A 17,341-nucleotide genomic window follows, 5' to 3' on the forward strand; every position below is an offset into this window, starting at 1 on the left:
AATGACTTGATCCAAAATTAAGTCCAATTATTTTAGATTTAAAATCCCTGCTGCCAACAGACCCTGGCTAGGATTCAAGCGCCTTTTGTAATGTCAACACATAACCACTAGATGACGCTATGGTGTCATGTAAACCTACCCTTGATGATTTTCTGCCTACTTTAAACCCTTTTGAATTTAATTACGAGAAGTATAGCCTTTTTTAAGTATTGGAGAGACGCCCGGCCAAAAAATGTACAGCTGCCATTATGTGGCTTGATTAGATTTTTAAAGCTAAGCATCAGGTTAGATAAGCCGAGGCAGAATTAAACAAATTAACATTAAGTATGTCCCATTGGGTCAAATTATAGCGATGATTCACACCCTCAGGTTTTCACTTAATTACATGTCTGCTTAATATTGAAAAGTCTAAAGGTGCAGCTTAGAAATGACCAAAAAACAAAAAAACAAAAACTTTAATCAAGCTGACCTGTAATCAGTCTGTCCCTTTTAAATAAACGCTGCTCTGGTAACAAATATGTGACCACATCCTTTATTTTCCAGAAACACAAACCTTTATTATACACTTAACAAGAGCCAAAAGGCAAATATTAGTTTTATTTAAGAAACTTCAGTAAACCATATTAGGAGACTACAAAGAATGAAAATGTCTTAAAGAAAAGACACTACTTCTTGAGGTCCAATCTACAAAAATATCTGCATGCATACCAGCCCGCTTGCGTCAACAAGCTCTTGTAAAAGCGGGATGAGGAATGCCAATGAAAGTGCTGTAAAGTCCAGAGATTTAAACAATCCAGGAAAGGGTGTGAGAAATTAAATACACAGTAAACATAACATCAGTTCCAACAAGAGGGGTCAACTGTCCAGCAGGCTCTCCTCTGTGTAGTCAGTGATGAGTTTCCAGCTCCACGATGGTCCACTCTCCCTGTGGGGACGCAGCATCTTCTGGAGAGAAGCTGGTCACAGTGATGCTGGTGGAGGAGTCCTCCATGGGCGAGATGAGCTCCGCCCATCGTTTGAAAGTCTCCTTCTCTGGTGACAGAAAGGCTTGCGCGTCCAGGCTGTCCCGGGACAAGGACAGCGTCTGCTTGATGAGGTACTGAGCCAAGTTGAGCTCCTCGGGCACCGGGTTGATCACACCCAGGTTGGACTCGTGCTCTGAGAGGAGCTGCTTGAGCAAGCTCCAGTCTCGCTTGGCAAAGTCGCTACCTTTCTCTGTGTCCCCTTTCTGTTTCTCCTCATCCACCTGTTGCTTAACGTCTCTGTCCTTTTCCGCACAGCGCTCAAACGCTTCTCCCACGTCCATCTCATAAATGGGAGAGAGGAAATTGGACGGTCGGTGGTCATGTTTGCAGGTTTGATCCAGTCTGTCAAGACCATTGTCCCCTAAAAACAATTGACAATACTGCAGAATGACAAACTGAAGCACTCTTCCACAGCTCTTACACGTCACAGATTACTTACTGCAAGCTAGACAGAAACACAGAACAGATTTTACCCTTAATGCAGCTGTTTCCCTTTCAAATACGTCATCATCTGAGTGCGGCGGCAGCAGTGTGATGACTAGCTAAAAAGCAATGCCGTTGAGCCAGTTGATTCAGATCCGTACGTGAAATGGTAGACGGTTGCTTTAAAGGTAACGTACAGAGGAATGTATTTCTGAATGCATCTCTTTATCCAACTCGTTTATCAAAAGAAGTCATGCATTGCCAGCACCAGTGAACTTAGCATTTTTCTGAGAGTTAACACTGATATGTTCTGAGGTTTATGCACAGGTCTCTAAACAGGCAGAGCTAAAAAAAAAAAAAAAACAATTACTGTCACAAAATGCAAGCTGAAGATACAAAAAAAATGGCATGCTGCCATAGTGTTTATTTTTTTTTTTTTAAATAGGTCTTCTTATTTTGAACATTCACAACATGGCAAATGAGTTTACCGTCTGATACTGAAAACAAAACATTTCACTTCTGCATTGGGCTCGAACCTCTGTAATGGTGCAGCAGGAGTTCTTTTTGGGATATGGTTGTGAAAAAAGAGAGACATGGCAGAAGTATAACGGCTGCTCTAGACACACAAAACGCACTTTAAACTGGCTACTCACGTAAAATAAAAATCTACTGAACAGCAAAAACACTTTCCATAAACGATAGACATCGATGTCTCTACACACACATCTACTGGGCATGACTAGAGATAATCCACAAACATGTATAAAGGATGGCACGGGGGAGACACAAATTAAAAAAGTGATAGCATGCATGTGTGCCATGCAGAATACTCATTTAAAATAAAAAGCAACAAAGCAACAAAAAACTCAGGAATGGGTTATTCTTCTTAACAGAAAAAGGGAGAGCAAAGAGACGCAAAGCAAAAGCTTCTAAAAAGCCGTTTTCTGAGAAGCAGAGGCTATATGGTGTCTTTTTTTTCATACAAATATTTTTAGACCATGGGATGTTAGGGTTTAGAGGTCAATTTGACAAAAATACACTTTACAGTTATAAAGGTGCTACATACAGCATTTTAAAAATCAACAAATCATACTAATGTGTTTTTTGATCCGGCTGTAGAAACTATAACAAAACTCCTACGGATAAGCCAGACTTTGGTTAGAGAGCTAATTCACCCTGAACCAGAGGTTACAGGACAGGATTAAAGGATTTAATGATGCAGAAAAAAACACAGACTTGTAAACTTTAAAGAAAACAAAAAATGCATTCCTCTGCTAAATCTGGAATATTGTAGAATTTGGTATTTTTGTTGCTGTTGTATGAATCTGGTTTTCTTAATAATGAGTTTGCTCATTATACTGATGTTCCGGGTAGAAGAGAAGAAAAAGGAAACTATTGATTTCTGTAGCGTCCTGTCTGTCGGTTTCATATGACCCGTACAGCAGAGGCTCATCTCTGCTTCAGACAGTAATGTGGCAGAGTCCAGACTAGTATAGCTAGTATTACACACTGCTACATATTAAATCTGCTGTCATAATGTCTTGCCATGTATGCTGATATATTGAAAAAAGAAAGTGTTGTACTGGTCCAGATGTGAGGAAATGAGAGATTTTAGAGAAGATCAAGTCAACTTTGAAGTATGTGTGAGGCTTTTGTCTTGTACAGCATAGCGTTTATTGGGATCAATGGTGTGCAACTCCTGCTTCTGGTGTGTGTCAGGATGGAGTATTTTATTTCACTGGCTGTGATGTCACACTTTTTAGAGTTTTTGCTTCCAATATCGAAGAATCAACTGAATGTCAGCTGATTGAAACGTAGAGGCAGACAACAGCTGCACATCCTGTTTAAAGCACCCGACAGGTCAAGGTAACCGAATCTTCGTCAGTGCTGACAGAACATCTTCAAAGTGTTGCGTAACAATAGATATTATCGGGTCTTTTCTGCAGCATTTGATTAGTGGTAGTTTAAATGCAGCAGCATGTGCGTCAGACATGTTTTACATGGGCTTCTGTGTTGAGCTTGACTGATGTGGCGATCAAATTGTCATATATGTGCAGTACGGTCATGTCGGAGCCTTTTTGTCCCCCTATGACATCTGATCATCCTACGACATTAAAACAAAAGCCAGAGAAGCAATGAGATTGACAGGCTGTAAGAAATATGAGTTTCAGTGCAAAGTGCTTGGTTCATGACGGCGACTGCTGAAAACGGAGCAAGTGGAACAGCTAGAAAGAAATGATGTTACGAGCTGCATTATCAAAGAGTCATTTTAAAATAGAGAGAGAGCTAGCGAACGTTAGCCAGCCTCTTTAACGAAACCCTTCACACGCACAGATCCTCGGGAGAAGTGAGACGAGTGTTTAAGGGATTCACGTGTTTACGGTGAAGTGGTAGAACATTATAGCTGCTCTCTGAAACCCTGTTAACCTTGCTTTGAGCAGAGAAGACTGACCAAGGAGGACAAAATATCGGTTACTATATTAGGATCATAAATGAACAGTAAAAAAAGAAACATGCACATCATTATTGGTTCGTAGAACACAGCCACTATGCTAATGTGGACCGTGTCATTCTGATGAAATGTGTACAGATTTCATCATTATTTCATGAAAACAATATTCTTTCTCTTTATTGTTTTCCTGATGGACCTTTGAACATTTATACATGAACTATACTGACACCTAATTGTTTGAAACGTCATAAGGCAAATATGTACTGCTTTTATTATTCCTTACCATATAAAATATTCTGTTAACTGTGCTGTGTTGACCTGATTTGGTCTGGTCTGAATTCAATTAGTGATGATATACTGATTCCAAAATGCTGTAATGAGCACCATGAGGTACGGCTAACGATCTGTGGCTTAAAAAGCCAGACTGTTCCACTGTGTACCAGGAATGACAGAAATGATTATTTATCTTTATGTACATCAAAGTGCATCGGTTGGTCTATGTCATCAGCCTTGTCACAAGGCAGCAGCAGCAGCTTTCTTTTTAACAAATGCAATTCCCCTGTCAGTCCTGTTAAGTTTCATTTACCACTGCCTAAATGCTCTTGATTAAAGGTAGTTTAGCTGTTTTAAAATGCACTGATTTGGTTCGTCGCTTTCATGACACCATTTTCCAGCATTAAATGGAGCTTTGACGTGGTTCTAAAATGGACGGATTAGGATGGAGGCAATGAAAATATGATGAGCATTTCTGATTTGGAGCTTGATATAATTACTTCACTATTAAGGTCTTTTATATCCATCTTTTCAAAACTAAATAAGGCATATGCAGAAAGAAAGTCTGGGAATCAGAGCAAAGGAGAATGGATCTTGCAGGGTAAATTTGGTGACTGGGGAAATTGGATGGTCTGGATTTGGGGTCTAAGATGGGGCCGTGGATCATACATTACCTGCTGGAGATTGTGCAGCTTGCACAGCAGAGCCCCCTGTCAGCGGAGCTTCGTTTAAGTCTAGATGTAAAGCTGCTTTCTTGCTCTCTGAGGGATTGGGGAGTTCCTTGTTTATCCCTCCATTGTACTTTTCAGCGTGCCGCAGATCCAGGTGGCATGGACGCCCCTGGGGAGGCAGGTCTCTGGGGTCAGAGTCCAGAACTTTATCCAATATGACAGGGTTGCTTTCCTCCTGGGCTGGTTCTTGGTTCCCTTGGATCTCTGTGAGGAATACAGACTTCTCTTCGAGAGCCCCGAGTTTGTCTTTATTGAGCTTCGCGGCTGTGGTTTCAGGGTGGAGCGGCAGGTTGTTCTGTGCGTCACCTGAAGGACATGTAGTGGAGTCGCACTCGAACACATCGCAGGGAGTCAAAGGCTCCTCCGTCTGCTGAGGTGGAGTTTGGACCCCTCCTTCCTCTGAACCCAGCTCCTCACACTCGTCAACAGAGAGCAGCACAGACCTGCGGAAGTTAGAGCTGGACTGGTAGTCCGGCTGCTCGTTCTCCTGGTCGGGACAGTCGTCGTCGAAAGCGAGGTTAACGATGCCCTGATAGTGTGGTGGGGGTTCTGTTGTGGGCAGTGAACCGTCCCCTGGAATCACTTCAACTTCTGACCTCTCATCTTCTGTTTCCTCCTCCTCTTCTTCATCTTCCTCCTCCTCCTCAGAATAGTTGGGTCCATCTTTCATGCATTCATTGGTACCAGCCTCCGTTTGCTTCTGCTCTACTGGAACCTCCTCCCTTTGCAACCAAGATCGTGGACGTTGTCTAACTGCCTCCTCTTCGCTGGTGGTCTCGGCCTCTCTGCCACGCAAACGCACCTCCACCCTCAAGCCAGCCCCGCCTTCGTACATCTTTAACTCTTCTGGGGTGCTCGTGTCGCTGCTGCTGCGACCCAAGAAGTCAGGACAGCGCATTGTGCCGCACTTGGACACCCCTCTGTCGTTGGAGCAGTCGTCGTCTTGTGATCCTCCTGCGTCATAGTCCTCAGAGCGGGGCTTGATGTCGTCAGACGAAGTGGTGTGCGTGCTGCCGCTCTCGGATTCTGGGCTGATTTGATGATTGATGCCACTCCAGGAGTCCTCCATGGGAGTGTCGGTACTTCCCAGGCTACAAGGGGTGCCAGCTGGGCGTTCGGGGTCTTTTGGGGAATTCAGCGATCTAACGTGGTGCTCTTGTCCACCGTTTATGTTAGTAGTGATTGTGCCACCTTGGATTGGCTTCATTTTACTTTTGTCCATCTGTTCACAAGCATCAGCTTCAGCAAAGCGGACATGATGGACGTTGCTAGGTGTTGGTGTAACACTGGTCTCATCATGGGGACTCTTATGGATTTCTGACTCTTTTCCAGTCTTCTGATGAACGTGATCAGAGCTTGTTTCTGCAGGCAGGGACTCCTCTCCATTATGCCCGGTTGGATGTATACTCTGTGCTGCGTAAGACTCAAGTTCCACAATATCTTTATGCTTCCCAGCATCACTGGAGTCTTCAGTTGCACAAAGCTCAGTTTTATAGTCTGTTTTTTTACCATTCACTACATCTATCTTCTTACATTCTGATATCTTGGACGGAGCAGCACTGGATGTTTTGGAGGTTTTTGGTAACGCTGATGAGTCGGGGGCACTTCTTGGCTTTGATCCAGACTTGGTAACTGAGGAGACTTTGGCTGGTTTGGCAGCGGACTTGGCCAAGACTCCGTTCGCTGAAAGCGGTTTTGTGGTCTTCCTTTTAGTATCACTGGTAGCCCTATGGGTGCCTGAAGATTTGAGCCCATCTTTGCTATCTTCTTTCCTGGGAGAGGCTTGCTTCTTCGTAAAGGTTCCAAGCTTGGAGACTAAACCAAGGAAGAAAGACGTGAATTTATTTTGACGCTACTTTTAAACCCAGCTAAATTAAGAGGCCTGAACCACTCACCATGATGATCCGGTGTGGCTCTTCCCTTGGTGTCTGGTTTTGTTGCTGCAGCAGACTTCTCTGCTGGACCAGTCTTGGTTTTAGCTGTATCTTTCACACTTGATTTATTGGTTGGGCTGGTGAAATAGATAAATAAAAACCAAATGGAATGATTCTACAACATTACACTATCAAAAAAGAAAACAACAACATAGGTTTAGGTTAAAATACTTTTCACTCCAGCTCTTCTTTTTTTGATGAGATCACAGCTGGACAGAGATTAAATTAGGAATACATATTTATTGCTACTGGAGGCTACAATGTTTGGGGTAACCTCTGAGACATGAGCTAATTTTTCATTTTAAGGCGTTCCTTTCAACCAACATGAAAAGGTCATTCATTCTCTTTCAATATACGGTTTTACATGCCAGAGTTTTATGGAGAAAATACTCACATGCTGGCCTTAAAATTGGAAAAATGTGTGAGATTTCAACAATGTTCACATTCCTCTACATGTTTTACATTTTGGCACGTTATCACCACAAATAGATGTGGTTGATAGACCAACACAAACTAGTTCATAACATTTAAGTGGGAGGAAAATGACACCTGGTTTACAATTAAAAAGCTAAGCGTGGAACATGCACTTTATTTCAGCCCTCTTTACTCTAGATACCCCAAAATGAAACTAAGTACAAAACCAACTGCCTTCAGAAGTTACCTAAATAAGAAATAGGTCCACCTGAAAAAGCAAGCTACTGTCAACAGAAAGCCACAGCAGTTCTTAAAGGCCATAGGCCTTTAAGGGGACATTGCAAGCGTGAGGAAGAAGGCGCCCTGGTCAGATCAGACCATTTGACCAATTCGGGTGTTTGGATCAGACGGCTAAACTTTGGTGGTGTGCAATATAAATACACAACACACTTTTTAGATGCCTGTTTATATATTATTGTAATGTTCTATTCCCTCTAATTTATAAATATACACAAGTGTTTTATTTTACCTGACTAGCACATAAAATGACAAATTTATGGAAATTTGTCTTTCTAAAATGACAAAATGTGAAAAAGTTTATAGAGTACTACAACAAATGCAATCTGTAGTCAGGGGCCTTGCTCAGGGACCCAGCGTGGGGCCTCTCCAAGACACAAATGGCCAGCTCTTTAACCACTAGGCCATACGGAGGCCATACCCCAAGAGACAGAAATCTTCCTTCCCTTTACTATTTAGGAGGCTTAGTGATATCTAACAACACCAATCTAAGTACTGATGGACACAACATTGAAGTTGTAAAGTATTTCTCAAATAAAACTTGCTTCAAATGATAGCATTTGTCATATTATTAAAAAAAAAAGGAATAAAAATAAAAAGATTTTCTCCAGGTTTCCCATTGTGCATGTGTGTGCACAATGTCCTGCAGGTTTTTATAAATACTGCCTCTGCTTGTTAGGTTCTGGTCCTGGAAACAGTGACAGTAAGCAGGTCTGTAATGACATAGGCGTTCTAGATGCTTCTTCCCCACAAGCAACCTTGAGATGAATTTAGGTCTAAAATGATTGAGTGCCTTATTGACCAAGTTTTTTTTATGTTCTGTCTGACAATGTAGCATGATGTTTTCTTAGTGCCAAAGAGAGCCCATCAGATTGCTTTTACAAGTGGAGCATTACTGCTTTCACTATAGTGCTCTGCTTGATACGTATGCAAAAAAAAAAAAACCTTTATTGGACATTATTTTTTTGATTATTTGAAATTCAATGGACACAGAAAAGTAAATGAAAAGAGGAAAAACAGGAAGGCAGAAAAGTGAGGCAAAATGTTAGAAGGAAGAGAAGGTCCCATGGAAAACTTCTTGACCATCTTAAGGCCAATGCACACCAGTGGCACCAGATGCATGTCAGCTAAATTCCTTTAGTTCCCATTCATACCGTTGCAACTGGCGTACCCCAAGGCTCTGTCCTTGGACCACCACTTTTCCTCTTGGCAATATCTTCCAGAAATGTAACATCCATTTTCACTGCTATGCGGATGACACCCAGCTCTATTCATCTAGTAAATTATATTCTATATGCCCACAATCCTCCCTCACCTTCTGCCTATGTGAAATACAACCTTTGTTCAGCACTAATGTTTTAAAACTAAACAGTGACAAAACTGAGATAATGCTAACCCTAACCTGTATAATTCAAAGTTGGTAATTTAGGCCCTGTTCCACCAGCTCGCATAACTGAAATATAATTTTATATGTGCCTGAAGAGGAAAAAGGACACTTCAGCTTTCTACATGCAGACCCACTGTATCAGATCTATGGATTTACCACATTTACCAAGGCTTTCTCTCATTTTACACACAATGAAAGCTGTTTTGTCTCAGAAGTGTCCATCCATCCACCTCCTGTGATAGAAGGTAGCGGCTGTCTGCCTTTCAGATTCAGAGCAGCATGAGGGCAGCAGCGGGGTGCTTTCGCAAAGGTGCCCACTGAAAGCATCTCGTACTCGGGCAATGCCTAAAGGTCTCTCAGCTGACAAAAGAGTTTACCTGAGAGTAAGCGAGAAATCAAACCTATAAAAATAATTTCACTGCGGTTAAAGATCTTTTGCGCCATTAACGAGCTGGTGTAAGTTAGAACTCTGTGACACAAACTGGAGCTTGTCTCTCCTCTCTGTTTCTGTCTCTTTCTCTCACACACTGAAAACTGTTGAGACCGTCTGCCTACAACTGTCTGACTGCAGGCAGACGCAGAAGTACACAAGCTGTGCCTTATTTTATTATTAGTTTAAGATGATGTGTGATCTAGATATTTATCCCGGTGGATTATTTTATCCTTAAAATAATCCAAGACAATCTTGCATATACAATTACACAAACATTATTTGTATTTTTTTATAATACTTTTTTTTTAAATCATTTACCATTTCTCACAGATTTCTTTAAAGTGTCAATGTCATAAACAAGGTGTGGGCTGGAGGGGAGCGGGGCTAAAGCCACCCCCTGGAAGCGTTTCCCTCTTCCAGGCATTTCTAGGCCAGTTGAAACACAAAACGTGAAAAGTTAAACTGAGTATGGAGGAGTGGAGCTGGGTGAACTGACTCAAATAAGGTCAATGGAACTGAACCTTTTCTCTCCCTCAGTTGATGACTCCACAATTTCCCCTTCACCTCAGGTCAAGGGTCTGGGTGTCATCCTCAATAGTACTCTTATCGTTCGCCTCTTAAATGAAAATAACATCACCTGGTCTGCATATTATCATTTATAGAATATTTAGTCTTCATCCCTTCCTTTCTCCAGACTCTGCATCAGTTCTTATCCATAGCATTATCATCTTCCGCATTGACTACTGTAACTATCTTCTCTCTGGCCTTCCTACAAAATCCCTCCATAAGCTTTGAGGTTCAGCATTCAGCTGCTCACATTATTACCAAAATCCCCTCATTTCACCATTTTACCCGAGTCCAACAACAACTCAACTGGCTCCCTGTTAGATTCTGAATAAAATTCAAAATTCTTTTGTACACATTCAAGGGCATCTACAGCCTCGCTCCCCAATACCTCTCTGACCTCCTTCACATCGCTACTCCCTCCCCAACCCTTAGATCCTCCTTTTCCATTTAGTTTAGTGCTCCTCCTTCCTGCCTCAGCACCATGGGGAGCAGAGTTTTCTCCCGCTCTGCTCCCCAACTCTGGACATCCACAATACTGAAACGTTTTCCCTCTTCAAGTCTAAACCTAAACATGTCTGTTCAAGAATGCCTACTCACTGTACTTGCCTGTTCATTTTAAACTTTTTAATGTGTATTGATTTTAGCATGAATTATTGTTCTTACTCTTAGATTTGTAGTGTCCCTTGGAGCTCTGAAAGGCACTTTAAAATAAAATGTATAATAACTTCTTTTATTCATGCAGTAATTTATTTATGTTTATTTTGATAGACTATAAATGGACTTTGGCGTGACGCTGCCAATGTGACTAAAAGGTGTAATTTGATATGTTCCCGACGTGCGTTGCTGTACCTAAGATACAAATGGGAAGCTGCTCACAAATCTGTAAACATTAGGCCATTTCCAAACTATACACAGTCCATTCTTCGACAGTATAGATTACTTAGAAGAGGAGAATATTGAGAGAGCTGCCAGTTCTCCCAGGATCAGACATGTCAGCAAGTTCAAATGTCATGTCAATGCTCAGAAAGAACACTATGACCAAACACTACTGGCCACTGCCTGTAAGGTTGATGTTAGTTCTTGACAGGACATTAATTTGTTGCGAAAAGGTACTGTCGGTGTGCAAAGTTGCACCTGAATGAAGCACAAGACCTCAAGAATAAGGTCCAATAACTAGATGTGAGCGAAGTTGAGATGTCTTGCTGTAATGCACAGCATCATGTTTGGTGAAAACTAAACAGAATATCAGAACAAACATCACATCATCTGTCAAGCATGGTGGCAGGTTGATTATTTGGGTCTGTTTAGCAGCCACATGGCGCAAGCAACCACGTATGAGCACTGTATGCAACCTGTTTTATCCGACGCTTGGATAAAATAAACCATGTGACCCAGTTGGGTCCAAGCCCAAACTGGGTCATGTGGGTCAAGAAGACAATGATCCCAAACAGAGCAGTCAACGCAACTGACAGACAGGAAAACACAGAAAATGTGGCTATGGCCTGATCAAACTCACAGTCAGTCAACTCGATTAAAAAAAAAGCATTGGCTGATTATTAGGGAAGCTATGCGTTATTCAAGAGCTACAAGCCTTATTTAAGTAAACTCAGATTCTTTAGAAGACTGGGCCAGAATCCCTCCACAACGTTATAAAAGATAATGAGGTAATTAGGCAGACAGTTCCTTCAAGTCAAACAGGGGATGGCGGGTTATGCTTTGGTTCAAAGCCATCAAAATGTGTCGCGTTCTCAAATTTCAACCCACTGCTTCTGCAACTAGGTCCATTTATTCAGCAATAAACCCAAAGTATAGTGTAAAATGTGTCTGTATCTGAGATGTATCGACCCAAGCAGCACATACGTAAAGCCCTAAAAGATGGTGCACTTCACTTTCAGTAAAATATTCCATATTCCAGTAAAAGATGTTTACTTTGAGCTTTGAAGAAAATCCAGGTTTTTAGCCATCTACAGGCAAAGCAGCCATCACTGTTTTCTGAATGACTCCCTTGTGATTCTAAATTTAAAAACAGATATTTTTAACATCCTTGAAGAGGAGACAAGAGGCTTGTCACAGCACACTAGCACAGCTGCCTTCATCCTCCTGAGAGCAACATGACCTGAACACACACACACACACACACATACACACACACACACACACACACACACACACACACACACACACATATATATACAACACTAATTAATTTTTTTAACACTACTAATAAATCAGGTGCGGGTCATTTTGCTCCATTGTCATGTTGGACTTCTGCAGTTTTGCTCTGTTTTAACATAACATTTCTGAGCACATAAAGGAGCCGTGTGTCAGAAGATGTTTTATTAATAGGATATATTTTGCATGCGCAAAACTTTGACTTTGACAACTTGCAAGAAACTTTCAACAATCTACTTGCACTCAACAATCAGAAAATGTAGTTTTATTTCTATCGATAATATCCGACCAGCGGCAGGTCATTCAGTTCTTTTTAGGAATCTCACTTTCTTTCATGTAAAAACTCAAGACTTTCCAGACTTCTAAGTCCTTTATGTTTATTTTAATACATGAAATCCAAAAGTTCTCTATGAATATATGGCAAATATTTCTAAAAGACCCAGGCTTTATGTATGGAACCTATGAAAACAAAAGGAAGGAAGAAAGGAAGGAAGGAAGGAAGGATGGAAGGAAGGAAGGAAGGAAGGAAGGAAGGAAGGAAGGAAGGAAGGAAGGAAGGAAGGAAGGAAGGAAGGAAGGAAATACACAAGAAACAAACTTAAAGGAAAAAAATAAAAGACACAAGGAAGGAAAGAAAGTCTCATGAAAGAAAGGAAGGACAGAAGAAGTAAGGGTGCATGGAGGGGCAAAACATTAAGACTACAAAACTGGAAATGCAAATTAAGAAAAAAACAACATTTTGGTTTAATCGTGTAATCATAATGGCTCATATTTCAGGAGAAACAAGAGGTCCAGACAATGAAGCGCAGTCAATGAATAGAGTGTAATGGAAAACCTCTAGCTTTGAGCACTGTTATTACTGTTTATCTCTATTACTTATTTAAATACTCTCCATACCATAGGTATGGAGGACCAAGTCTTCCAGATCTAAAAATAAATACAGAAATAAATAAATGCTCAATAAATAAATAAGCATACAATTAATTGCCACCAAATTAATAAATGTAGGTAGAAATTAAATTATACAGTGAGACATAAATGTATATATCTCTTTTAATTAGCTTATTCTTTTATTCGCCTTTGTAATAATTACCTTATTTATTTATTGTGCGTTATAATCTTCAACTTTATTTATTAATTACTTATATTTTTTAAGTATTTATTTTTGTGCATGTTATAATATTTTTGTCTGTTTTATTCTTCCTTTGTATTTTTTTACCCTATATATTTCTGTGATGCTATTTATTTCTGCCTGTCCTTTTTACATTTCTGCCTGTCCTTTTTACATTTCTGTATGCATTTCTGCCTCATTATGCAAATGAGGAGGGGCTGTGTCTTAAGGGCTCAACTTCTTCCCATTGGTTGGTTAGCATTTTACTGCATCGGTCAAATCTACATGGCTTTTCCCCGCACTAAAGCTTAAGTAATGTCAATCTCATCAGGCAGACGTTCAGTGTCCAACCTCTTAAGGAAAGCTGCTAATAGACTGGAAGAATTAGAACGCTGTACATTTGGGATCTGAAATGTTTTTCGGTGGTTTCAGATTCGGCTTTCCAGATCAATAACTCATCGGCGGAAGATTTCTTCTACAAAACAGACACCTCTCCGCAACCACAGCAAGGCAGACACTGAGCTACAACCGTAGTTTCCTCAAAACGAGTCTCCCATCGCGCTGGGTGAATTACATTGGACCCTATGCAGAGCTCGCTTGATAAGAAAATACTGTAGTTGATTATAAAAGGCACAATATGAATTATCAGATTCACATCCAGGCAATAAAAAGCACTACATATTATCATTATTCTATCCATGTTGGTCTAATTTGTGAAGGAGGCGGAGTTTCATCAAGCCGATCCAACATTTCCCCCTCAGCTGCAACACTTGGGGTTCACGCTGCGTCTTTACGCATGATCCAGCACCGCAGTGAAGTTGGTTTGAATTTGGATATTGGACATTACAGCTCCGCGCAGTCAGCGGGATCTAGCTCATGGTTAATCCGGTTGAGGGACTCCGATTTCGGCCAGCGTGTCTCAGCTGCTCCCTCCTCCCACACGCGGTGGTGCAGTTAGAGATCGTCAAAAAACCTTTGAACCAAGCTCTCTTGAGAAATAAAAATCAATAAATGTATTATCTTGTGACCAGCTAAGATAAAGTAATATAAATTGATGCCAATAGATAAAAATCTGTAAGGCACACTTGTTTTTATTAATTTTTAAGCTATTTTCAATTTTCAAGACAAAAATTTGGACTTTTCTTCAATAGCTTCCAGGTCATGTGACCCACTCACTCAAATTCTTTGTGAAATTGTTCTACTACTTCAGCCAACTATTGTCTTTGAATACATCTTAAAAATTGAAAATAGCTTAAAATGGAATAAAAACAAGGGTGCCTTACAGATGTTATTTAGTGGCATGATTTTATATTAGTTTTGTCATAGGTGGTCACAAAATACGGAATTTATTGATTTTTGTTTCTCAAGAGTGCTTGATTCAAAGGTTTTTTGGCGGTCCCTAAATGCACCACGCGTGTGGGAGGAGGGAGCAGCTGAGAGACGCTGGCCGAAATCGGAGTCCCTCAACCGGATCAACCATGAGCTAGATCCTGTTGACTCCGTGGAGTCAACGGGACTTTTATAATCAACTACAGTATTTTCTTATCAAGCGAGCTCTGCATAGTGTCTAATGTAATTCACCCAGCGCGATGGGAGACTCGTTTTGAGGAAACTACGGTTGTAGCTCAGTGTCTGCCTTGCTGTGGTTGCGGAGAGGTGTCTGTTTTGTAGAATAAATCATCCGCCGATGAGTTACTGATCTGGAAAAACCGAATCTGAAACCACCGAAAAACATTCAGATCCCAAATGTACAGCGTTCTAATTCTTCCAGTCTATTAGCAGCTTCCCTTAAGAGGTCGGCCACTGAACGTCTGCCTGCTGAGTTTGAAATTACTTAAGCTTTAGTGCGGGGAAAAGCCATGTAGATTCAGCGATGCAGTAAAATGCTAACCAACCAATGGGAAGAAGTTGAGCCCTTAAGACACACCCCTCCTCATTTGCATAATGAGGCAGAAATGCATACAGAAATGTAAAAACGAGAGACAGAAATGTAAAAACGACAGGCAGAAATAAATAGCATCACAGAAATATATAGGGTAAAAAAATACAAAGGAAGAATAAAACAGACAAAAATATTATAACATGCACAAAAATAAATACTTAAAAATATAAGTAATTAATAAATAAAGTTGAAGATTATAACGCACAATAAATAAATAAGGTAATTATTACAAAGGCGAATAAAAGAATAGGCTAATTAAAAGAGATATATACATTTATGTCTCACTGTATAATTTAATTTCTACCTACATTTATTAATTTGGTGGCAATTAATTGTATGCTTATTTATTTATTGAGCATTTATTTATTTCTGTATTTATTTTTAGATATGGAAGACTTGGTCCTCCATACATAGGAAGACAGGGGTATGAAACTAAGTTTCCAGGTATGAAATGAATGGAAGCTGAAGCTAATAAATCTCACCTGCTGGTCTTTGTTGTGTCAGATCTCTGAGGCTGGTTCGTCAGGGAGGACTTGTTAACTGCTTTGGCCTGTTTGGGCTTTGCACCTAAAAAGCAGCACACGAAACACTGTTATCGTTTTGCTTCCAAAGATCTCACTAAATCAAACCAAAATGATCAGAGTTACATCTTTTTGTGTTTTGGGAGTGTGTGAACATTCAGGTATTTTCAGTGTGGAACTGATGCAGAGCTTGTAAAACTCCCAGCAAAGAGGGAAAAACTGTTTTGTACGTTTATCTGTTTAGATCTCTCTGTGCAAAGCAGAATAAAGATTCCCCGTTTTTCTCTAACAAATGTATCTGGTAAGCCAGACTGATCGGTTGGATCAAACAGTTTGGGGGTTTTAAACAGCTGAATGAACATCCCTCCACAGCGGTGATTGTATATTTGTACCAGCAGGACTGGGCGGTAGAGACAGACAGACGAGTATCAGATGGCCCTCCAGCTCCAGCGCACTCATTAGAAAAGCTCTGTGCTCTGACACACCACCCTGTGTGACAGCTGTGAAAGGCTGCAACCTCTGCTGCCACCAGCAGACTGACAAAGACAGCTGCCTGCGTCTCCTGACAAACCAACGTTCATGCATGATACAAGCCTCACCTTCCAACGCCACAGCATAACGTTGAATCCACTAATTCTAAACAGTTGGTCCTTCCTAATTTCAGCTACAGTTTTATCTCTGGAGGAAACTTGATGATTCTTGAGCTTGGCAGCTACGGCGCAACCTCACGATAATGAACATTAGTGATGAGGCGGAGATGTAAAGAAGTCAATAAAAGAGTGTAAACCTGGAGTGGAGTGGCTGTCGTGCAGACTGCTGGCACAGTTTTCTGGCGAGGTAGTGGCGGATGTGGACGAAGCAACGGGATGCGCTTGGGTTGTGACAGCACCAGCGGACTTGTCAGTCTTTCCTGCAGTGCCCTTCTGGGCCTTTGTTACTGCCGCCTGGGTTGAGGATGTGCAGCTCGGGGGTGAGGTTTTAGGTCTTGCACCTGGGTTTGGCTTCTTTTCTTGCTCTTTAGGCCCATGGGAGCTTCTGGGGCCATTGGCACTGGCCACATCTCGCTTCGCCCCAGCAGCGGATGTGCCATTGACAACTGGCGTGCCAGCCGATGCTGCCTTTGCCTTTGTTGCTACACTCCTGTCTCCGGGTTTCTTGGCGCTCTTTGCTTTAGGGTTTTGGCTTTCTCCTGGTTTGTTCGCTGTACTCAGACCATCGGATTTCATGGCTGATGCTGCACTATGGAGATCTGGATTTCTGCTTTGAGACAGCCTGTTGGTCCTGTGAACCGCAGAACTCTCAGGCTGAGATGTGGGGCATTTTACAGCCTTTGACTGCAGGATAAAAATAAACACAAGAGTCATGTAACTGTATTACTGTGCTAGGTCAATCAGCAGGGAAAAAAAACAACAGCAAAGAGAAACTGGATAAAATTAGACCATCGTGTCACATTGGTGCTGTGTGTGATCTCTGAGAGCTGCTCCGTGTATTCTGTTTACACAGTTCAGCTTTCCATGTTGGCACAAAGAACAAAGACTAAGATTTTCTACGTGAAGTGTGTCACATGTGCCGCTTTAAGCCAGACATTTCTAACGTTTTGGCAATCTGGGTAACATATCAGTCTGTTGCTCATTTTATATTTTTTAAATTTTACCATGG

At 41.2% G+C, this 17,341-nt stretch overlaps 1 protein-coding gene across 2 annotated transcripts in view; it reads right to left on the reverse strand.

The window, feature by feature from the left end:
- Positions 1 to 516: 516 nt before the first annotated feature.
- btbd8 (BTB domain containing 8) overlaps positions 517 to 17,341 on the reverse strand; it is a 45,282-nt gene continuing 28,457 nt past the window's right edge. For both annotated transcript variants that reach the window (XM_012882514.3, XM_012882513.3), the window contains exons 15-19: positions 16,470 to 17,016; positions 15,644 to 15,728; positions 6,800 to 6,915; positions 4,848 to 6,719; positions 517 to 1,386 (exon numbers count right to left, since the gene is read on the reverse strand). In XM_012882514.3, coding sequence (XP_012737968.2) covers positions 887 to 1,386; positions 4,848 to 6,719; positions 6,800 to 6,915; positions 15,644 to 15,728; positions 16,470 to 17,016 — 3,120 coding nt within the window. In that variant the 3' untranslated portion in view covers positions 517 to 886. The remainder of the gene's footprint in view (positions 1,387 to 4,847; positions 6,720 to 6,799; positions 6,916 to 15,643; positions 15,729 to 16,469; positions 17,017 to 17,341) is intronic.

Source organism: Fundulus heteroclitus, chromosome 9, assembly GCF_011125445.2.
Source record: "Fundulus heteroclitus isolate FHET01 chromosome 9, MU-UCD_Fhet_4.1, whole genome shotgun sequence".
Lineage (NCBI taxonomy): Eukaryota > Metazoa > Chordata > Actinopteri > Cyprinodontiformes > Fundulidae > Fundulus > Fundulus heteroclitus.